The sequence below is a fragment of the Bison bison genome, unplaced genomic scaffold (assembly GCF_000754665.1).
Source record: "Bison bison bison isolate TAMUID 2011002044 unplaced genomic scaffold, Bison_UMD1.0 scf7180017860037, whole genome shotgun sequence".
Taxonomy (NCBI): Eukaryota; Metazoa; Chordata; class Mammalia; order Artiodactyla; family Bovidae; genus Bison; species Bison bison.
The window spans coordinates 46,766-71,087 of record NW_011490609.1 but is presented as its reverse complement, the minus strand read 5'-3'; the positions used below and the strand labels follow the sequence as shown (position 1 = coordinate 71,087).

Below are 24,322 nucleotides of genomic sequence, written 5' to 3'. Positions count from 1 at the left end.
GCCGATGCTGGGTCCTCCTTGCTGCCTGGGCGCTTCTCCAACTGCAGTGAGCAGAGGACTACTCTAGTGTGTGGGCTTCTCATTTCGGTGGCGTCTCTTGCCAAGAGCACAGGCTCTGGGGCACACAGGCTTCAGTAGTTGCAGCTCCCTGGCTCCAGAGCGCGGGCAGTAGTTGTGGCCCACGGACTTCGTTGTCCCAAGGCACGTGGGATCTTCCCGACCAGGGATGAACCCACGTCTCCCGCAGTGGGCGGCGGATTCTTTACAGTTTCAAGGTGAAAGCTGGGCCAGTTATAGTGAAACATCTTAGTGAAACTAAGATGTATCCTAACAAGTTGAAAACGGTTACAGTAAAAAGTTGTTTTTTCCAGCAGTTTGCTTACATGTCCAATTAACTGAATGTATATGAGATAAAAGGTTCCAGGTAAACTTTTTAAATATCTTTCCCCAACTCGTTGACAACAGGAAACTTTACATGTTTGATAAATTATATGTAGTTTATAAATATCTAGATCATTCCCAAATAAGATAAACGAGTAAAATACTACTAAAAATAGTATTTTGCCTTACAACTCTATAACCATTTGTTTTTGTCTTTGAAATCTTCGGGACTCGGGACAGTAAACTACACAGAGAACAACACAGCATTTTCCCACACTTTCCATCAGATCTTACTCCCTTCCTGGTGAGGCCCTCACATACACAGCAGCAGTGGGCACCTCAGAAGACACGACAGTCCCCTTCAGGTCACAGACCAGGCCCTGGTCCATCCCTACCCAGAGTAGAACGCCCCTACTCAGCCCAGATCCCAGCCCTCAGGAATAAGAGGACTCAGAGTCCTGAAGCTCAATGAAGGATTCAGATTGGAATCACCTGGGGAACCTTAAATATAATTAACGTTGGTTCTCACCCCATTTATTTGAAAGGGACTCTGGTCAAGGCACAAACATGTATTTACAAAGTGCTTCTTTGATCTAATGTGAAGACTGGGTTGAGCATCAAGAATGAATGAACGGATAGTGAAAATGTGGTGTGTGTGTATATATATAGAATGGACTATCACTCAGGCGTAAAATCTTTCTTTTTTTGGCTGGACTGTGCAGCCTGGGGCATCTTAGTTCCTTGACCAGGGATTGAACCCAGGCCCTGGCAGTGCAAGCACTGAGTATCAGCCACTGGACTGCCAGGGAATTCCCTAAAATAAAGAAATATTTCCATTTGCAACAACATGGAAGGTACTAAGCTAAGTGAAAAAAAAGTCAAAGACAAATACCACATGGTTTTACTTATCTATAGAATCTAAAAGAGAAAAAATTGCAAAATACAGTGAAAACAGACACACAGAAAAAATACGTGATTTACAGAATGGGGTAGAGGAGTGAATTATGTGAAGGAGTTTAAAATGGGCACATTGACAATTACACAATAAGTAAGTCAGGAGCATGTATAATATACAGCATAAATAATAGGGTCAATAATATGGTGAGAATTTTGTTTGGGCACAGATGGCTACTAGACTTACTGTGGTGGTCATTTCATAATGTATGCAAAAATTAAACATTAAACATTACACCTGAAACAAAAATTGTACAGCAATATGTTTCAACTAAAATTAAAAAGATGTTCCATTGAGGAGAGACACCATACTAAACTAATTAATATAGGTGGCAAGGCCCATAACCAGGGCAGTCACCTCACTTGATATCAGAATAAAGACTTTTGAGGAAAACCACACAAATGCATGACAAAGCTGATCCAAATTTTAAGCCTGGTAGAAAATAACACAATTCTTTCTAGGGAGAAACTTGACAAATGTACTGAATGTGATCAACTTTATAAAAATATATATGCCTTTGTGGTCTTGAAAGAGTTAATATAATATAGAAACCATACAAGAATGTTAAGACTTTACAGCAATTACTCAGGATACTTCACAAGGAATTCACACTAGACAGAAACATGACAAATGTAATGGGGAGATAAATCTTCACACAATCCTCTCAATGAACTTACAAATAAGAAAACTTACAGTGGGAGGAAACTCAGTCTATTAGGTTTGAAATAACCAATCTCAGATGTTAAATTCTACAGAGAATTAAAAGTTAAAATTTTTTAAAATCCATGAGTTGATACCTGTCAAAGGATCAGACTTCTGTGGAAAGACCTAATTATCTGCAGATGGTACATTGTTTACTCAATTATCTGAGGTCTCGTGAAAAGGGTCCATTGTTAATGACCTACAACCTGAAGTTTGAAATCTGTTGATGTTATTGTTCCATTATCTGCGTTTCATTTGTCACCATGATAGTCTCAGGAAAAGACGGGTAAGATGAAACCCCACCTATTTCATTAGGTGGGGTTTATTCATATCTATGAGACCAGGAAAAACTAGGACACTGATTTTAAGAAGATGGTATAAATTTGAAAGCATGGGGACAGCCAGAGTACATATGTAAAAATATTATCTAAAATATGCTTTGGGGACCTCCCTGATGTGCTTCCCTGGCTCAAATGGTAAAGAATCTGCCTGTAATGTGGGAGACCTGGGTTTGATCCCTGGGTTGGGAAGATCCCCTGGAGAAGGGAATGGCAACCTACTCCAGTATTCTTGTCTGGAGAATCCCATGGACAGAGAAGCCTGGTGGGCTGCAATCCATGGGGTTGGAAAGATTTGGATATGACTAAACGACTAACACACAACACACACACCTGGTGGTACAGTGGCTAAGACTCAACCCTTAGTGCAGAAGGCCAGAGTTCGATCCCTGGTCAGGGCACTAGATCCTAAATGCCAAAACTAAAAGATCCCATGTGCTGCAACTAAGACCCGATGTGGACAAATTAATTTAAAAATAAAATATCATGTTTTTGGTGGCCATGACACCTTCTCTAGATATGTTGTTACAAATGAGGGCCATCATTGATGATTATATGAAAGATTATTCTAGCAGATGGTCAAGAAGTAGAGTAGAACTTGACACTGTGAAAGTGAGGTTTTCATATGTGTTTCATGATGGGCTACATGTGGAAGAAAAAAAAAAGCAGGGGAACAATGGGGTTTTTTTTTGTTGTTTGGTTTTTAGCCGCACATCATGGCATGTGGGATCTTAATTCCCTGACCAGGAATTGAGCCTGTACCACTGGCATTCGAAGGCAAAGTCTGAACCACTGGACCACAGGAGAAGATCCCCTCTCCCTTTTAAAAGGGAATAGCTGTTATCTACCATGGTGGTGGTGATGGTGGTTTAGTCATTAAGTCATGTCCTACTCCTGTGATTCCATGGACTGAGGCCCACCAGGCTCCTTTGTCCTTGGGATTTCTCAGGCAAGAACTAGAGTAAGTTGCCATTTCCTTCTCCAGGGAATCTTTCTGACCCAGGGATTGAACTCGCATCTCCTGCACTGGCAGGTGGATTCTTCACCAGTGAGCCACCAAGGAAGCCCTTTGTTGTCTACCATAGATTATGGAAAATTCGTTTTATTTCAGAACACTGCAGACAGAGTATTACTGAAGTTAATTCAATGAAAAGAACAGGAGTAGAGAGTGCTTGACAGGGATTTAAATATGCACACTGTTTTTACATTTTGATACTATTTTGTTTTGAATGTATTACTTTCCATATCTCAATTAAGGAATGAATGAAACTTCCCTGGTGGTCCAGTGGCTAAGACACTACATTCTCAATGCAGCTGGCCCAGATTCAATCCCTGGTCAGGGAACTAGGCCCCACAAGCCACAACTAAGACCCACCAGAGCCAAATGAATAAATAAAAATAAATATTAAAATAACTAATACCTGCCTGCAATGCATTAGACCCAGTTCTCCTGTGTTTCCTGCATTGGCAGGCAAATCCTTTGCCACTGAGACACCTGGGAAGCTCCATAGCAGTTACATTACTATATAATTAATATGAGTCTAATCTTAAAATATATTTGGAAGTGATGTTAGAATATTTCCCAATTACAAGCCTCCTGTATATTTCTCACATTCAGGTACGGTTAAAAAGCATTTCAAAATGGGTTCTTTGATTCCTTGCCCTGATACTGGAATCAGAATAACTATATCAAAATTGGCAGTCCAGTGGTTAGGAATTGGCACTTTAACTGCTGAGAGTGCAGGTTCAATCCCAGGTCAGGGAACTAGGATCCTGCAAGCCACATAGAATAGCACCGCCCTCCCTCCCCCAAATATGGTGAATTATTTAAGTGTATTTAGAAACAGATAGAGCAGAAAGGAAATAAATCTTTGACTCATAAAACATAAGGGCTCTAAAAAGTTTTGCTTGGCATTTCAAACATGAGGCAAAGTCACCATATGTTATGTGGAATATTGTACTCTCGAGACAAAGAACAAAGTCTTTTGATATAATCTCTCCCTAACACTTTTTCCCCCTTTGTTTTTCTTTGTTCAAGAGAGAAATATTAAATAAGAAATTTCACATCTATTATTAAAATTATGGTGCCCATTTAATGCAAATGGCTAATAATATCAGAAAATAATGACTAGGATTATTGTTTCATGAAAATGAGACCAAATCTATAATCAAAAAGTGTTTTGCCTCTCAACCTTCACTCTTCTTGGTCTTTCAGCAGCCATATTGCTGTGAGGACACTGAAGACTAAGTGCTTATGGAGGCTGAAGGGGCAGAGCACTCATCACATCCCACATGGCATCTTCTGGAGCTTCCTGTTTTGTGAGAATGATAAACCTAATTGTTTCAGTTATACTATTTGCCAAGTGGCCTCTCACCCACGAATAAAAACTATCCTACCCGAGAAAAAAATTACTACTTTGTCATGGGTATAGAATGGAGCATTACTCAAAGAATCCTAAATTGAAATTGTGTATTATAGCAGGGGAAGGAGAGAATGGAATGAATTGAGAGAGTAGCACTGAAACATATACATTAACATGTGTAAAACAGACAGTTAATGGGAAGTTGCTGTATAACACAGGGAGCTCAAACCCAGTGCTCTGTGACAACCTAGAGGGGTGGGATGGGGTACGGGGTAGGAGGGAGGTTCAAGAAGGAGGGGGCACGTGTAAACTTATGGCCGATTCATGCTGTTGTATGGGAGAAACCAACACACCACTGTAAAGCAATTATCCTCCAAATAAAAATAAATTAAAAAAAAAAAGAAAATGTTGTGGATTAAAAAAACTTCATGAAGACATTTCTTCACTGATGAATTAGATCTGTTTAGCACATGTTGGAGAAAATTCACAATGTGTGAATAAATCACACTGTGAGAATTTATGACAAACATTCAAAATGCTTGGGTGTAATGTAACAGAGTAAGGAATTTGGTGCCACAAATACAATATGATTACATGTTTATTAGACTATTTGACTTACTGCTCTATGAGCCTACCTATTACAGAACCCTTTGCACTAATAAAGTGCATTCACACACCTGCCAGTTGAAAACGGTTTCAATCACTGGATATCAAGCAGGAAATAAAATCAATACCCTGCCTTCAAGGAGCATATTCTATAGGGGAAAGTCACCAATAATTAAATCATATATGATGCTGTTAAGTACTATTAAGGTGTACATGTACAAAGATGGAGTGACAGGGTGCCCTAAATTAAACAATGTGTTCAGAAAATGCTCATGTAACAAGAAGACATCTGAATAAAATCATTCATTATTTCAAAGTGTGTGCCATCCAGATACAAATGGGGACCCATGAAACAAAGGATCTAAGTGGCTTCTGGCATCCTGGAACATAGGACTTTGGCTCATTTTCCATTTCTGACCTTCAGAACCATAAGAGAATAAACTTGTATTCCTTCAAGTCTCTCAGTTTGTGATAACTTGTTAAAAGTAGAAACAGGAAATTTAAGGAAATAATGCACGTACAGAATCAAAAGAATCTATACAAATTTCTAGAAAAAAGTATAATTTGCAAGGTGTCAGGACATAACGTGCAAAAATCTATTGTAATTTTATATGCATGCAATTTACAAATGGAAACTGAAATTAAATATAGAATACGATGTTTGCTCAAAAAGAAGAAAAATGTGTAAATCTAACAAAATAAAGACTTTTATGCTTAAAACCTACAATGGGAAGGAATGAAATCAAAGACGATCTTCTATTTAGGTCACCTGAGAGAAACATAGGATATTCACTGAACTGTTAATAAAACATACCAGATTAATTGACTTGAAGATACAACATAAGAAGTGATATTAAAATATCCCAAGTGACATACAAGTTTAATGCATTTTCCATCAAGATTTTTGTAGATTCAAACAAGATTATTCTAAAAATAACAGAGAGAGGCGAAAGAACTAGAAGAGCTAAAATACCTGAAAAATATTGCAGTGGTTGGAATCGCCCCACATGATCTCAAGATTTCTAATACAGTGACAGGAATCAAGACTGTGTGGGATTTGTGGAATAACAGACGCAAAGACCAATGGAGCAGAATGAGGAGACAAGAAATAGCCCTCCATCACTACAGTTTTTCCCAGATGGCACAGGGGTAAAGAATCCATCCCCCAATGTAGGAGATGCAAGAGACGCAGTTTCAATCCCTGGGTGGGGAAGAAGCCCTGGAGGAGGAAATGGCAACCCACTCCAGTATTCTTGCCTGGGAAACCCCATGGACAGAGGAGCCTGGTGGGCTACAGTCCATGGGGTCACAAAGAGTTAGACACGACTGAGCACAGTGCACAGGACATTAACCCTTGAACATCACAGGTTTCAGCTGTGTGGATTCAATTATATGGGCATTGTTTCCTAATAAACACTACTACAGTGTAGGATCTGAGGTCAGTTGAATCTGAGGATGCAGAACCACGGATATAGCAGGATAGCATTAAATTATACATGGATTTAGAACTGCTCAGGAGACTAAACCCTAACTCCCTGCCTTGTTCAAGGGTCAAGTGTACTTCCCATTACTTTTTGACAAAGGTACCCAGGCAACTCAATGAAGGAAGGCTGGTCCCATACATGTGCTCGTCAATGAAATATTCATAGTACAAAAGAAAATTTCTCTATTTAAACTTTACATCTGTCAAACATCAGCAAAAAGTTAAACAATGGTCTAAAACAAATTATGGAACTTTACACTATAAGAGATTTAGGAAAAATGCTATAGAACAAGAACTTCAGAATCTGGAACTTGATGCAGAGTCCTTAGACATGTCACAAGAGCGTGAGCCAGGGAGAATATACAAAAACCTTATAGTGAAAAGGGTTTTTGCCCTCAACCTTCAGCCTTCTCAGTCATAGAGCAGTCATGTTACTATAAGGTGAAGATTAAGTACTCATGGAGGTTGCAGAGGCAGAGGACCCCATCGCACCCCACATGGCAGCCTCTGGACTTCCTGTTAGATGAGAATGATAAACCTCTTACTACTTTCAGTCCCTGTTCTCCAGGCGGTCTGTCACTCACAAATAAAAACTGTCCTACCTGAGCAATAAGATTACTATTTCACATCCATGGCATTTGTGAGATAATCTTGAGAATGAGTTAATTAATAAATTCCTCCTCTTAAGGCCTGACCACAATAAAATACATTTATCTGGTCTCTATCCAGAATGAATTGTCCAATGAAGCCTAAGATGTAGATACCTGCTAAAAGCCTTGTCGTATCACTGTATTATTAAAGTCTCTCACCAGGATGGGTCACCTGATGGTAACTCGGGCTTGACACTGAAGGATTTGCCACACTCATTATATTTGAAAGGTTTCTCTCCAGTATAAATTATCTGGCAGATCTCAAGGTATGAACTTGGGCTGAAGACTTTGAGATACTTAGTACATTTATAAGGTTTCTCTCCACTACAGATTATCTGATAGAAAATGAGGCTTACAGGCACAAAATCTTTGGCATATTCATGACATTTGCTTAGTTTCTCCCTACTCTGAAATCTCCAGTGAATTGTACGCTGTAAATTTTGAATGAAGACTTTCCACATATGTCACACTTACATAATTTCTTTCATGTATAAATTATCTGATACTTAGTGAGGGTTGAGAACTCAGTAAAGGCATTTCAAGTTCATTACAGCTGAAAGCCTTCTCTATGTTATGTATTCTCTGATGAACTGCAAAAAGTGAATTTCGACTGAAGACCTCCCCACACTCATGACATTTGTAAGGTTTCTCTCCCGTGTGAATTCTCTGATGCTTTCCAAGGTTTGGTTTTTGAGAAAACAACCTGCCACACTCATTACATTTGAAAGGTTTCTCTCCAGTATGAATTCTTTGATGACTTTCAAGATTTGAATTTCGACTGAAGACCTTCCCACACTCATTACATTTGTAAGACTTTTCTTCAATATGAACTCTCTGATGCTTTGTAAGGTATGCTCTTTGATTAAAAAATTTGCCACACTCATTACACTTGTAAGGTTTTTCACCAGTATGAATTCTCTGATGACTCACAAGATTTGAATTTTGACTGAAGACCTTGCCACACACATTACAGTTATAAGGTTTCTCTCCAGTATGAATTCTTTGATGACTTGCAAGATTTGAATACTGATTAAAGACCTTGCCACAATCATCACATTTGTAAGGTTTCTCCCCAGTATGAATTCTCTGATGTCTTCCAAGATGTGAATTTTGACGGAAGACCTTACCACACTCATTACATTTGTAAGGTTTCTCTCCATTGTGAATTCTCCGATGAATTCTAAGGCATGAATTTTGACTAAAGACTTTGCCACATACATCACACTTACATAATTTCATGCCTGTATGGATTACCTCATGTGTGGAGAGGTGAGAGCCACGATTAAAGGTTTTGCCACACTCATTGCATCGGTAAGGTCTCTCTCCGGTATGAATTCTTTGATGACGTTTAAGGGAGGAATTCTGACTACAGACTTTGCTACATACATCACATTTATACACTTTCTCTCCTGTATGCCTTGTCTGATGTCTACGGAGGGATGAGCCGTGATTAAAGGTTTTACCACACTCATCACATTCGTAAGTTTTCGCACGAGTGTGAGTTGTCCAATGACTTACAAGGTGTGACTTTAGACGAAAAACATTGCCACATACACCACACTTATATAATTTCTCTCCTGTATGGATTAGAAGGTGTCTACTGAGGGAGGAGCCATAATTAAAGAATTTACCACACTCGTGACATTTGTAAATATTTTTTTTAAATATATGCAGTTCATCCTGAAAGCTTAACACAAGTCTATTTTTAATTGGCTTCTTTCCTGCATTCCACCTACCTTGTCTATCTCTTCTGTGAGTTACATTTTCCTTATATATTACAGGCATTCCTTTGTAATTTCTTTCATCATTCTTCCACTGACACCCAAAGTCATCTTCCTGGATTTCCGTGAAGCAAAAATATTTCATTTCAGGGCTTTCTTGTCTTTCCAATGTCACTGTTTGGAATGCATCTCCTCTATCACTACTTGCTATTGGTTGTAATTTCTTGACCACATGTATATGAGAGATATCTATAAGATACAAAGAACCATAAGGTGTTTTACTCAGTACAACTCATGAATAAAAGTGTAATGTTGAATATATGACATTAAACCAAAGGTAGGGAACTGCCTGGCAATCCAGTGGTTAGGGTTCTGTGCTCCCACTGCAAGGGTGATGGGTTCGATCCCTAGTCAGGGAACTAAGATGTTGCACAGCATGGTCAAAATAAAATAAAACAAACCAAAACTACTACTTATGCCCAATAAGGTTATGAAACTTCCGAATCATGACCTTAAAAATTTTAGGAACACTAAAGGAATAGGACTCTTTACTAAAGAAAGTGATTATATGTAAGGTAAGAGTATGACATGGTTGGATACCATCACCAATTCAATGGACATGAACTTGGGCAAACTCCAAGAGATAGTGAGGGACAGGAAGGCCTGGCATGCTGCAGTCCATAGGGTTGCAAAGAGTCAGAGCACAACTTAGAGACAGAACAATAACAATAATGACAGCTGAGTTCTAACACCCTGTGACAAAAACATTCACACTAGACAAATGTAGGTTAACTCTCAAAGAAAGAATATTTTGTCACTATGACACCAAAGCATATCCCAATTAACAATACATATACTGTGGTCTTGCAATTAAGGAGACAAGATATTATACTGTACATATATTCTGTATTCTATGTCATACAAATAAATGCTAAAGACCACACAATCCACTGTAATGTACATAATCCAAAACAAACTTATCTAATGAATAACTAACTGGTAGTATGGAATTACAAAATACAGCATACAAAAATGGAAGAATTTGTTAACACAATTTTGCACAAAAAATTTTTCTGAATATCTGCTATAGAGCTATGTACCCATAAAGAATATGCATTTTACAACATTAACAAATGGTACATGTCAGTTGTACTCTATAATAAGAGCTGAAAAACCATCATATATTAATTACAATTAAGAGTTAACCAATAAAATATTCTAGAGTTATGTAATCTAACAGCAAATAAATAAAGTCATTCCCAGCCTTCACTGAACACTTAAAATTCTCCAGTTCATTGGCTCTAAAAAGATATGTAATAAACAGCAATTTGTAAATTTATCAACTAGGGTCAGACACAATGTTGATTAGCACAAACTGGAGATGAAAAGCATACAAGATGTGATGCAAAACAGTATTATAATAAACATGACAGAATATTAATATAACTATTTATAAAAAGTAACTTTTCAGGCTTCCGTGGTGGCTCAGTGGTGAACAATCCGCCTGCCAATGCAGGAGATGTGGGTTTCACCCCTGATCCAGGAAGATTCCACATTCCTCAGAGCAACTAGTCCGTGTGCCACAACTATTGAACCTGTGCTCTAGAGCCTGGAAGCTGCAACTACCAAAGCTTGCACACCTTAGAGTCCTGCTCCACAACAAGAGAAGCCGCAACATGAGGAGGCCGCACACAGCAGCTAGAGTGGCCCCTGCCCTCCACAACTAGAGAAAAGCACAGGAAGCAATGAACAGTCAGCACAGCCAAAAGTAAATACATAATTGTTTTTAAAAGCAACTTTTCAATCATGATTATAAAACATGCAAGAGTCTAAGCCATCAAAGAACACTAATTTGTTTCAAAAGGCTTGTTTTTAAAGGTTTAAAAGGCATGAGGTAAATCAACACAAGTTTTCAAATCACAGGTTTGACTCACAGATTTCTATGCATGACCACAACTGATACAGAAAGTACTGAGAGACACAGGATTTGAACCGGAACTAAATCTAAAGGATGACTGCTCACCCCAGCAGTACAGATTACAAAATATTAAAACAAATACCAGGAGTTTAAAAAGAGTATTCCAAGGGAGACACAAAAGAAGCCAGCCATGTAACTAATAATGTTATTTAGCCACCCTTCCTGAAAATGGTTTTTCTAAGTCTTCACAGCTGCACATAGTGATTTTGGTCATGTCATGAGAAAGTTGTACAACATTAAAAGAGGGACCATTTTTATACTGAGTGATGTGGAAGGTGGAGCGATGAGTGAAGGAGTGCTGGGGAAACTGGGATGAAAATAATGATTTAAATATGTGAGCAAAAGAAAGTCTTCCCACATAAAAGTACCATGTGAAGAAAGGTCCAGAATGAGAAATGGCATGAGTGGAGCACAAGGTATATGCATATGTGGGAGCACAGCTGGTGATTGTATATCTAGGTGAATATAACCATACCAGAGAGCAGCCAAGATGGCGGAGCAGACGTATCCTATGCTCACTTCCTCTCATGAGCACAATCATCTCACTCTCTTTCCCAAGCACCAAAATCACAATAATCTGCATTATGACCATCACTGACAAAGACTAAAATCTACCAGAAAATATCTGCTACAACTAAAGCCATAAAGAAAGAACCCCAACAACACAGGACGGATGGGGCAGACCCATGACACAATCAAATCTCATACTTTGTGTGGGTGACAGACAAACTGGAGAATAATTACATAACGCAGTTTCTCCCACAGAAGCCCCACATCAGACCCTCCAAACCAGGGGTCCAATATCAGGAAGAGGAGAATATGAATATAGTTTTCCTGGGATACACTCCTACATCATTTCCTCTGGCTCATAGAGGATGGTCATTAGTATCTGGAAACAAGATTGACACCATGTCCTTGAGATGGGCTTTCATGACAGTCCTCAAAGCCAAGAAAAGAAAAAAAAACAGTGGGGAAAGACTCATCAGTGAGGCTCTCATGATACTTTCTATCTCGTATCTTACAACATGCTGACCAATCTACTAAGTAGCTTCAACTGGTGACTTAGTACATAGCAGGAAAATATTAAAACACTTAAGGAAAAGCATTGTCCATCAAAACTTTCTGTTAGTAAATTCACCCCACAGACAGTCCATCCTGAGCTGTCTACTACAAGTGGATTATCATAGTAATGAAACTGGATAAAATTATAGACTCTAGGAATATCTATTTCAAAAGCAAGTTTCACACTCAAGATTATAAACTTTTCTACTTGAAGGCAAAAATGTGCTAGTTATTTTTATATGTCTCCCAGAGCCTAATGAAAGCCAATCAATAATTAATCTATTTCTTTATTATTTAATCACACATACACACAAAATCCCTCAAGTTTCAAAAGGTAAAATCATGTAAAGGTAGAAGAATATGGAATCAGGAGAGTATACTGATTAGGTACAGCCATAGAAGAGCCATAAGAGAGTGGAAAAAATATAAAATTTGGTGAAGAGATGAAACCATGCACTCAACCCAAGATGCCAAACCAATAGCTTGAAAGATACACATATTTCCCCCATGAGGAACTAGGAAATAAAAAAAGAGGATCTCTTTTGTCCACTGTCTTTGTAGTTTTGCCATGTAAAATTAAGCGAGACCCAATCTACCTCCCTGTTTCACACATCCCTAAAGTGTGTGGCAAAAATCAGAACAGAAGAAATGGCTGCGAAATCTAAACAAGGGGAGAGGGCTTGAGACAACAGCTCCCTGAAGGTGCCACATGGAATCAAAAACCATGTGCTTTTGATTTTGATCAATGCCTTCCCATTTTCTGATTAGATCTTTTAAGAACACAAATGGGGATGAAAGAGAGAAAAGCCCAGGGAGTGAGTCTGGAAGCATCAACTCTTATTTATATAGACTGAAAACTGAGCATCCAATGAAGTCCAGAGAGAGAAGTGAAAGGGGGTAAAAGACCCTTTTAAAGCAACCCTCTTCACGGTGCTCAAAGTCAACCAACAACGAGTTCACAGGGACCAGATGGCAGGGTGCAGATCATGATGAAGACTTTGCTTTTGTTTCTGGTGGGGCTGCACCAGAGGGTGAAAGAATACATTCTACATGTTGAAGAACAGAATGATAACCCAGGAGTAAGAAAAATGTGCTCTCAGCATTCTCAATAAATAAACTCCTGTTTTCTGAAAAGAAATCTCCCACGTGGGTGGAGTTACCCAAAGACCAGTAAAACTGCCACTTCCTCTCTGCCCTTCTGAGATCTAACCTGTGCTCAGACTTTTGATACATTTCTATCCTCTTGGTGGTTTGCTCTTTTCATGTCACTCTTCACAGGCTAGAGCTGTTCTTCTTGTTTCAAGATGGAAATAATATTCTGATCAGAAATAGAAATTTCTGCTTCTCAAAAGCATAAAATGTGAAGAGCTGGGGCTTTTCTAGCTCTTTGTTCAGGTGAGGAGTGAGGACATTGAACACGGGTCTGAAAACCTCTATCACAGGTTGGTCTACCACTTGCCTCCTACTAAATGCAGAGGAAACAGTGTAATATTCAGATAATGAGCTCTCTTCCAAGAAGTAGTGGAGCAAAAGCACAGGGGCAGAAAAAAAAGAGAATCAGATATTTTAAAAGTTTGCCCTCAGCCTTATAAATACTTAAGCTCTGGAACAATGCCTGATGTATCATGAAATGGATTAAACATTTGCAGAAAAGCTAAGCTTAAACTCATGATACCACATCATGAAATTTTTCATGTCTGAATCAACAGGGATTTCAGATCAATCAAGCAAAACAGGGGCTCCCAAGGGGCACAGAAGGGAAATGCAATGATACCCAAGGACAGATTCCAATTTCTGAAGCGAAGTGATCCTCACCCACAGAGATCAGGTTCCTGAGGGTCTCCACCATCACATCCATGTAAAAGGCCCTCTGAGCAGGGTCCAGGCATTCCCACTCCTCCTGAGAGAATTCTACAGCAATATCCTTGAAGGTCAACTGTTCCTGAAACAAAAATATCTCATCAAAGGGCCATGAAGAGAGTTATTTTTGCACAAAATGAGAAGAGGAGAGAGGAGTAAGGATCCGTTTAATTGAAGTATGTATTCTGACAGATCCAGGTAAAGGTATCTGGAGCAAATTATGCATCCGTAATTTTAATTTCTTATCCCTTCTCATAGAGATTATGATATCCTCCATACAATGTAGGTTTTTCACTTTTTCTGGACAACACACAAACAACCTAGAAATAAAATTCAATAGCAGGTGGTCTATGTAGAAATGTTACCTATTATGTTTTACATACCATGTGATATTCAATATCTAGATGAGCTACAGCACCAGTGGGATCTTCAGAGATGACAAAGTCCACAATGGCTTTACAGAAAGGTCAAAATCTGCAATTATGACAATTACAAGAGCAATGACTCGAAGTGTTGGAACACTTCCTATATGCCAAATTTCATTCTTAATAAATTTTTTACATGTATGAAATTGCTATAAACATAACAGCTCATTAGAGATGATCTCTTCCCATCTTACAGAGAAGAATACTGTGCCAGACACACTTGGAGACACTTGACTCAGGTCATGAAACTAAACAGCAATATCAGAACTCAGAGGGTTAGCCTCTGGAATTGAAGCTAAAGAATCAAACAGTTGAATAAGAGAAAAAACAGTATTAAAGGCACACTGACAGAGGGTTCATTGAGAAAATCTGAAAGAAGTTCATGGTGAACAACATGGAAGAGCATAAAAGATCATCATATACGTGGGCTCACACAGAGACACATAAGATGTTAATAATCTTATTGCTATTTAAACCATTAACATGATACTCCAAAAAAAATTTTTGAGGTCAAGGATTATATTTAAGATATAATTTCAAGTGTAAAGATAGGTTTGAAATATGATGTTTTTATCAAAACCATGGACTTGTACTTCCATGTACTCACACACACACATGTAAACACACAATTACTTGAAAAGACAGGAGTTCCCTGATGGTCCAGCGGTTAGGATTCAGTGATTTCACTGCTGTGGCCCTGGATTCAATCTCTCGTTGGGAAACTAAAATCATACAAGTGGCTTGGCTTGGTCAAAATTTAAAAAAAAAAAAAAAAAAAGATTTAAACATTCCACTGGAAGGCTTTTCTTTTCAGATCAGAAAGAAGGCAAGGATACACACTTCTGAACTACTATCCACCAAAGTACAGAAAGCCCTTATCAGAGAAATTAGACAAGAAAAAGAAATCAAACTTATCCAAACTGCAAAAGTAAAATTATCTCTTTTTGTGTAGATGACAACTTTTATGTGTAAAAATAGTAAAGATTTCACAAGGAAATTGTTACATCAAAAAATAACTCTAGAAAAGTTGAAGGATACAAAAGTCCATGTGCAAAAATCAGGTAAATTTCTATACATAATGGTAGTGGTGGTTTAGATGTCTGTGTGTTCAGTCCCTCAGTTATGTCTGAGTCTTGTGACCCCATGAACTATAGCCCACCAGGTTCCTCTGTCCATGAGATTTCCCAGGCAAGAATACTGGAGTGGGTTGCCATTTCCTTCTCCAGAGGATCTTCCCAAACCAGGGATAAAATCCAGGTCTCCCGCATTGCAGGAAGATTCTTTACCGACGACGGTACCAGGGAAGCATATACACAGTGAACAATGTCAAAAGAAAATTTAAAAAGAATCCTATTTCTAAAGCACCATAAGGATACAACACTAATAAGAAATCCAACAAAGACGTGAAAAACTTGTATACTGAAAACTATTAAACATTGCTAAAAGTTATATAAGGAGATACAAATAAACTGACATCCTATATTCTTGGATTGAAAGATTAAATATTCTTAAAATGAAATTACCCAAAGTGTTTTACAGATTCAATCTAATCCCTATCAAAAGTCAAATGGCAATTTTGGTAGAAAATGTAAGTTACTACACTAAAATTCATAAGGAATCTCCAAGAATCCCAAATTGCCAAAGAAGAAAGGAAGGAACCCTTATAGATTTCAAAACATATTACAAAGTAATCAAGATGGTGTGGTACTGGCATAAACACAGATATATAAAGCAGTGCAAGAGAACAGAATGCTCAGAATTGATTTTGCATATACGCAAAATGCATTTTCAGTGGTGCCAGGACCATAGAATAGAAGGAAGACAGTCTCAGTAATAAATGGTGCTGGGAAACTGGGTATCTACCAATAAAAGTATAAAGCTGGAACCTCACCTGTATCAAAATGAGAAACTTCTATGTGTCAAAGGAGGCCATCAACACAGTAAAAAGCTAACCTCCAAGGAATGGAGATGATGAAAATGGATTAAGAATCTCCATGTTTCAGAGATTGATTTCATAGTTTAAAATCAAAGGAATGAAACACTCTGTATCACTGATATCTCTGAACTTTTCATTCCATTCCCAATCATCATGATTTTTAAATCATCAATATACCCATTTAGCTTCTGCCCAGTCACTTCAGTTGTGTCTGACTCTTTGCAACCCTATGGACTGTAGCCTGCCAGGCTCCGCTGTCCATGGGATTCTCCAGCCAAGAATACTGGAGTGGGTTGCCATTTCCTTCTCCAGGGGATCTTCCTTACCCAGGGATTAAACTTGCGTCTGCCTGCATCTCCTGCATTGCAGGCAGATTCTTTACCCACTGAGCCACTTGCATTAGCTTCTAATACAGTATAAAAAGCCAGAACATATTTGCCATAATTAGTCTGTTTTAAAAAATGCACCAGGCGAAAATGTATATTAACACCTGACTTCCATGTGCAGCTTCTTTACCCTAGTTGATGGAGAGCAGACAGGGCATCCAGATGGGCCCTAAGCAATCCCTGCTGCCCAACAGCACTGAGACCCTGTCTCCAACCCGTGGGTGAGAAGCCCTGCCCTGGAGAGTGCCCAGGGGAGCCTCCTCACAAGGGCCGGGTCACTGGGTCATGGGGAGACGGGATCTAAGTGGAGAGGACAGGCCCTGAGGGAAGGCCCCGGGTGAGTGTGCATGTACAGGAGTCAGACAGGACACTTCAGAGTCGGACACGATTAGCAAGTCCAGAGAAGGGCATTTCAGGAAGGACAGACTGAGAATCAATTGAGAATATGACCTTACCTGAGAAATAGCCATTCCTGACTCCTTTTCTTTGCTCTTCCAGGCTTCTTCCTCAGTCTGAGTCTTTGGAAGTCAATCTTGAAAGGTGAAAATAGTCAGTTAAATGCTTAAAATCAACACACCCCCTTCCTATGCCCCAAACACATACACACACACACACACACACACACACACGGAAGACCCCACCATGTGGAACAGTCTTCTGCTGCACACTGTCTCAGGAGGGACTCAGAACAGTCAACTCCTACAGAGAGATCAACAAGTCAGTTCCTACATTTTTTTTCAGTGCTTGATAGATCTTTGAAGATCAAATAGTGTAGGGTATCCTTTTTTTCACCAAATATATATTTTTTCAGATTATTTTCCACCAGAGGTTATTATAAGATATTGAATATAGTTCCCTGCACTATACAGCAGGTCTTGTTTAATTATTCTATATATAGTAGTGTGTATGTTCTTCCCAACTTCTAATTTATCCCTCCTCCTCCTTCCATGTTTGGGAACCACAAGTTTGTTTTCAGGGTCTGTGAATCTAGTTCTGCTTTGTAAATAAGTTCATTTGTACCATTTTTTTTAGATTCCACATATGAATGAACTCCGGGAGTTGGTGATGGTTAGGGAGGCCTGGCGTGCTGTGATTCATGGGGTCGCAAAGAGTCAGACACAACTGAGCAACTGAACTGATAAAGTGATATCATGTGTGTCTGTCTGATTTACTTCACTTAGTGTGACAATTGTGTCTACCTACACCATGTGTTTCCACATATTATTATCCTGTCTCCCTATTTCTGTATCTTTGTCTTTTTGTTCCCCTCTACTTTTCTGCTGTTCCTGGCCCCCTATTTTCTCACACCTGTCTCACTCCACTCTGCAAATCATTCCCTCTCTTGATGCTCCTTCTCTCTAACCTTTCTGACTGCCCTACATCTCTATATATTTCTGCCTCTTTCTTCCCCCTTCTCTGCTTCCTCTGTGCCCTTCAGTTACACCCCTTCTCTGTTACACTCCTTTCCTCCCCACTCTCGGGCACCCCAGGTGGTGATGCTTCCTTCCTGCTCTCTCTCCCTTCGCTCTTGCAGTCAATAATTTTCCTCTCCTCTCCCAATCACCATGATGCTCTGAAGGCTATGGTTCCACCTTTTATCCTCTCCCAAACTGTGTGAAGGGCCTCATCATTGCTGCCACCCTCCTACCAGTAGATCTAGAGCCCCTCTCCCTATGTCACTATCCAATTCCTGGAGATCTGGCATTTTTAACTTAATTTTCGATTTTATTCACTTTCTGCTTTCAAGGCGTAATCACTTTCACTTTACTATTTACAAGTCCCGGTCTGTTCCCACTGGTTCTCCCTCAATCTTTATCCTTCTCAATTTTTCTGTCTCAGTCGCTCTCTCGGTCTGCTTCTCCTGATCCTCCTCGCCCCTGCATTTACGAGGATGGCGACTGAATAAGACGCCCGCGGACTGAAAAAGACCGTTTGGAACTCTGGACCGAAGAACACTGGGCGTCACAGGGATGGCCCACGTCACCACCTCTACCCTGGGTTAGGGCGGACCAGGAGAGGGGCCTTGACGAGCAGAAGGACGGGCCTGAGGAGACGCGAGGACTGAGGGGCTGCGAGCGAGGGGGTCTTAGGAACAGGGCTGACTCTCCAGAATCCCGGCACCGGGAAAGGACGCGGCCTCTCCGGGAGCGGGGCGGCCGGCGCGGCCTCCAGGGGCCGAGAGGGCGAGGCTGGGGGGCGGGGGGTGGGGGCGCGAGTCCACCTCAAGGACGAAGACTTTACTTTTACATGAGGCGGAAGGCAGAGATAGTAAAGGGTTTTAAGCAGGAAAATGTGGCGAAAGGCAGTGTTTACGTGGACCGAAAGCAGAAAAGCCAAGGGCTTCGGTACTGGCCCCAGAGAAATTGAAAACCCAAAGGGAAACGGCCTGCGAACTCTTAACACACGTCTCGGTTTACATGGCAAGTGGGGGCGTGAGAGGGAATTTAAAGACCGCAGTGACTCCAAAACCCTGAAGATGGAGTCAAAGAACCGCAAAGCACAGATATAAGCTAGAAAAGAGAAACTTACGCTCTGCAGAGTGACCTTCGTCCCAAGCATTCCGTTTCCGGGTCTGCAGAGAACTGCGCGTGCGCGAGGCGAAGAGGCGGTGCTTCCTGGGCGGGGCCTGGGCGGAGCGCTAGCGACGGGGCGGTGGGCGGGGAGTCCAGGTCTGAGCCTGGACCACCCGAGGGCGGAAAAAGGGGTGGTGGAAAAGAGGGTGGGTCTCAAGGTCCCTTCCTTGACCGGCTTATTTGAAGTTTCAGAGAGTAACAATTTTAAGGTAAAGTTTGCATTTCTGTGGGCCAGTTATGTCCAAAGGTAACATAACTTTCAACTTGTTCCCTCTGAACAAGTTGAAAACGTTTAAATAAAAGGTATTGTTTTTGCAAGCAAGCTGCTCTCCTGCCCTGCCAGTGAGGCCTTAAAGACAATTCAGGGTTCTGGAAATGTGGGTCTCCCAGAGTAGTTGACATAGGACAGTAGCTGGATGCGGGAGCATTTTGTGCAGTTAGAATTAATTTAAGCAGTTTAAGGAAACAAGAACTGAACTTGTCTCTCTATTACACACTAGAATGAGAAATACAAAACTTTCCCTACATTGTATGGTCTATTTCATAATGCAGAACAGCTTCTGTACTCCTATCTCTCACTGCAGAGGCCAAACTAAACACTGTTTAGTTCCAGAGACAAGGAGAAGATCTGGGATCTGATATTGGAGTACTAAGGGAAGTGATAATTTAGACTATTAACCATGGCTTTAAAAAGAGCAATATTCTTTTTAAATTGTTTTAAATTTTATTGCTTCTCTAATGTGTTTTAATTATTTCCCTCTTTAAAACCAACTCTACAGTGACATATAAGAGCTATATAAACAGCTCTTCATGCTATCAGATACATGATTGTATAAGTTTAAGGTATACAGCAAAATAGTCTGATTTCCCTATATTGTGAAATGATTACCACAATATGTTTAACTAGCATCCATCATTTAAGATAGATAAGATAAACAGAGAAATGGAAATAAGGGAAATTTTTTTTCTTCTGATGAGAACTGCTTTATTTGGTAAAATAGTTATTGTGTTCCACACTCAAATGCTTTTGAGAAAAGCTTGTTTACATCATAATATAATTAAGCCAATCATAAGTAAATATAATGCAATATCAAGTTCATTATATGTTCACTCTGAGAGTAATTAATATTTACCTTTTCTTCTTAAGCTGTAATGTATTTTATATCTTGGTGTTCTATTGCTGAGAGTTCTATCAAATCTGGTTAACAGAGCCTGTAAAATATACAGTATTCAGAAAACATTGGGATTTATTTTCATCTAAAGAATATTAACTTTGCTGTATTTCTGAGGGCATTTATTTGGGAAGTATATTCTGTTTAATATAAACCCTAAAGAAAGCAAAACTAGATTATCAACCATCTGATAACTTCATATCTACCCTCAATATTTTGATGGCAACATGTCATTAAACATCTACTTACAAAGTTGATTTTCCCACATCCCTACAGGTGGAAGGTTTCATCCATAGAAAAAATGGCAATCAATTGACATGATGTTTACATAGAGATATTAGCATTTGGGGGCTTCCCAGGTGGCACTAGTGGTAAAAAATATGCCTAATAATGCAGTGGGTGGAAGAGACTTGGGTTCGATCCCTGGTTGGAGCACCAAGATCCCACATGCCTTGAGGCAACAAAGCCACACTCCGCAACTAGGGAGCCAGAAATTGAGAGCCTACACACCGCAAACTAAGATCCGATAAAACCAAAAATAAATATGAAAATAATCATTAAAAAAAAAGAATTTCAGTTCTCAGTTGACCTTATGGGTGTCATCAGTTTTTAAGTCATTTTGGATCCAGCTGTTTGAAGCCACAGCTAGGGGTTGTAAATCAAAGTATCAGTTTTAGCTATCCATTGTGGAAAAGATTATGCTGGACTTGATTTTCCTTTGTCTCTGCCCTCCCTCACTTCCCTAATAGTTACTGCTTGAATCTCCTCTTTGGATCTCAGGTAAAGTCTAGGTGACTAAGCCTTTTTCTATGAACCAGAAACTGTGTACCTGGTTGGGCCCCCCAGGGCCTTGCTCAGTTTCAGTCCCCTCCCTTTTTTGATTCTCCTCAATCTTAAGGGGAACTGGTGTGAAAAAGAAAGAGAATAACATATTCTATAAACAGGTTAATCAAACTCAACAAGAGAACTCAAATATAGGGGGACTTAGTTTCAAAATGACAGTCTTTTTCCTACTCTACTGTTGATGTGATTTCTTTGTATCTGCATATCTGTGTACAGAAGAAATGCATCCATCTCCTTTTTTAAAAACTTAAATATTGGTTGCCCTGGATCCAACTAATTATTTGTTAGTTGCTGGCAGAGAAGGGGCTTCTCTTTGTTGCGGTGCACGGTCTTCTCATTGCCATGGCTTCTCTTATCGGGAAACATGGGCCGTACGTGCTTGGCTTCAGTAATTGTGGTACATGAGCCCAGTAATTGTAGCGCAGGAACTTAGTTGGTCCGTGGCATGTAGATTCTTCCCAAACCAGGGATCGAACTCGTGTCCCCTGCATTGGCAGCCATATTCTTATCCACTGCATCACCAGGGAAGCCCCTGTTGCAGGTTGTTGATATCCCTTTGTCTTTATTATATTTTGTGTGCTTTTCTTTTGCAGTTTTTCTCAGCATTTTGTCTGAACCTGGTTTAAAAATTTACAAAATGCTCAGTCCTTATTATGTACATTTGGAGTGAATAACATAAATAATTTGAAGGATACTGCCTAAGTAGGGCATCCTCTATTTATTGGTTGTTTGATATCTGGACAACATTTTTTATATTAATTCTTAGTTGTGATATCCAGACGATGGTCTTTTTGCATATATAAAGCAATACGACTGACATGCATTATTTGTTCATGTTGTAAAATGCCTTTTATTTATGGGTACATAGCTTTATAGTAAATTTTTAGAAAAATATTTTTTCTTAAAAATAGTTTTGTTATACTCTTTATTTTCTCTATCATGTATTCATTTTTCAATTCTAAACAGCCCATTAAATTATTTATTAGATCACCTTGTTTGGACTATTTAACATTACAGTGTATTATCCATTTTTTTCGCATTTTTCTATAGTAAGTATGCAGAGTATATCTGTAATATAATTTTTTTTTCTCCTCAGTTATGGAACAGCAGTATGTTTAATGTTAATTGGTATGTACTTTGGGGTCATGGTGAAAAAATACCCTTTCTTTGATAGCTGATTTCCAATGTGAGTGTTTCTGACATGGGGTTTGTAAAGTAAGGCTACCTTAAGATTAACTTGAATTATATGTTATTTAGTAAAGAATTCTATTCCTTTAGTGTTTCTAAAAGTTTTAAGATCATTGTTAGGAACTTTCATAACTCTGTTGGATATCAGTATTACTTTTGGTATAACACATACTCAACATGAAAGATTTATTTATGGATTCTAATGAATAGGATACTGTGGTTCTTTATATATTGTAGATATCTCTCCCATACGTGTGATTAAGCAATTACAGCTAAAATCAAACAGTGACACAAGAAAAGTACTTCAAACAGTGATGTTGAGAAGACCCCAAAGTCTTGAAATCCAACATTTTTACCTCAGGGAAATGCAGGAAAATATGAACTCAAATATGAGACTCAAATATGACTTTGAGTCTCAGCAGAGATGTAATGAAAGATATGATAAAGGAATGCTTGTGACCAATAACAAAATCTCACTGATGGAAGACATTGCTGTTGTCAAAGGGATGTCAGAATCAAGCCTGTTGAAAATCGGCTTGGTTTAAACTTTCAGGATGAACTCCACATAATAAGAAGTGAAGGGGAAATGTATGGATTTGATGACCCTGACAAGAAAATCAACAGTAGTGTCCCATTTTCATCACTTCATATAATTTCTCCTAAAGTTCAAACCAGTATTTCTAACACTCATGAAAATGACTTTACGCATTCCTCAGTCCTGACACAGGACCAGAAAGCACACACAGCAAAAGACCTTACAAATGTAGCAAGTGTAACAAAACCTTTCTCCATAGCTCAAACCTTGTCAGACATCAGACAGTCCACACAGGAGAGAAAATATTTGAATGTGATTTATATGACAAAGTCTTTAGTTGAAATTCAAGACTTGTAAATCGTTGGAGAATTCACAGTGGAGAGAAACCTTACAAATGGAATGAATGTGGAAAAACCTTTAATCACTACTCAAACCTCACTAGACATCAGAAAATTCATACAGGAAAGAAGTTCTGTGTATGTGATTTCTGCAACAAAGTCTTCAGTAATAATTCAAGCCTTGGAAAAAAAAAAAATAATTCAAGCCTTGCAACTCATCAGAGGGTTCATACTGGGGAGAAACCTTATAGATGTAGTGAGTGTGGCAAAGCTTTTAGTCTATATGCAACCCTTGCATTGCATCATAGAGTTCATACTGGAGAGAAACCAGTGTAATGAGTGTGGAAAAACCTTTAGTCACCACTAACCTCATCAGACATCAGAAAATTCATACTGGAAAGAAGTTATATGAATGTGATATGTGTAGCAAGGTCTTCAGTCGAAATAAAAACCTTGCGATTTATCGGAAGGTTCATACTGGAGAGGAACCCTATAAATATAATGAGTGTGACAGGAGGTTTGGTAAAAATTCACATCTTGCAAGTCATCAGAGAACTCATATTGGAGAGAAACCTCACAAATGTAATGAGCGTGGCAAAGTTTTCACTATACGTGCAACTCTTGAAAGGCATCAGAGAGTTCATACTGCAAAGAAACCTAACAAATGTAATGAATGTGGCCAGGTCTTTACTCAGAAATCAAGCCTTACACGTCATCAGCAAATTCATTCTGGAATGAAACCTTTCAAATGTAGTGATTGTGGCAAAGCCTTCCGTCAAAATTCACACCTTACAGGTCACTGGAGAGTACATTTTGTAAAGAAACCT

At 39.2% G+C, this 24,322-nt stretch overlaps 2 protein-coding genes across 2 annotated transcripts in view; both read right to left on the bottom strand.

The window, feature by feature from the left end:
- Positions 1 to 14,131, bottom strand: part of LOC104982275 (zinc finger protein 160-like) — a 58,918-nt gene extending 44,787 nt beyond the window's left edge. Inside the window, exon 1 of the mRNA XM_010831619.1 lies at positions 14,055 to 14,131. The gene's annotated coding sequence lies outside the window, so the exon portion shown is untranslated. The remainder of the gene's footprint in view (positions 1 to 14,054) is intronic.
- On the bottom strand, positions 5,323 to 19,439 carry LOC104982245 (zinc finger protein 160-like). The gene is given in 5 exon segments (XM_010831595.1): positions 5,323 to 8,018; positions 8,021 to 9,448; positions 14,055 to 14,181; positions 17,302 to 17,378; positions 19,376 to 19,439. Coding segments are annotated over 4 exon segments (1,719 nt in total). The 5' UTR covers positions 17,317 to 17,378; positions 19,376 to 19,439; the 3' UTR covers positions 5,323 to 7,869.
- Between the last annotated feature and the right edge of the window lie 4,883 nt (positions 19,440 to 24,322).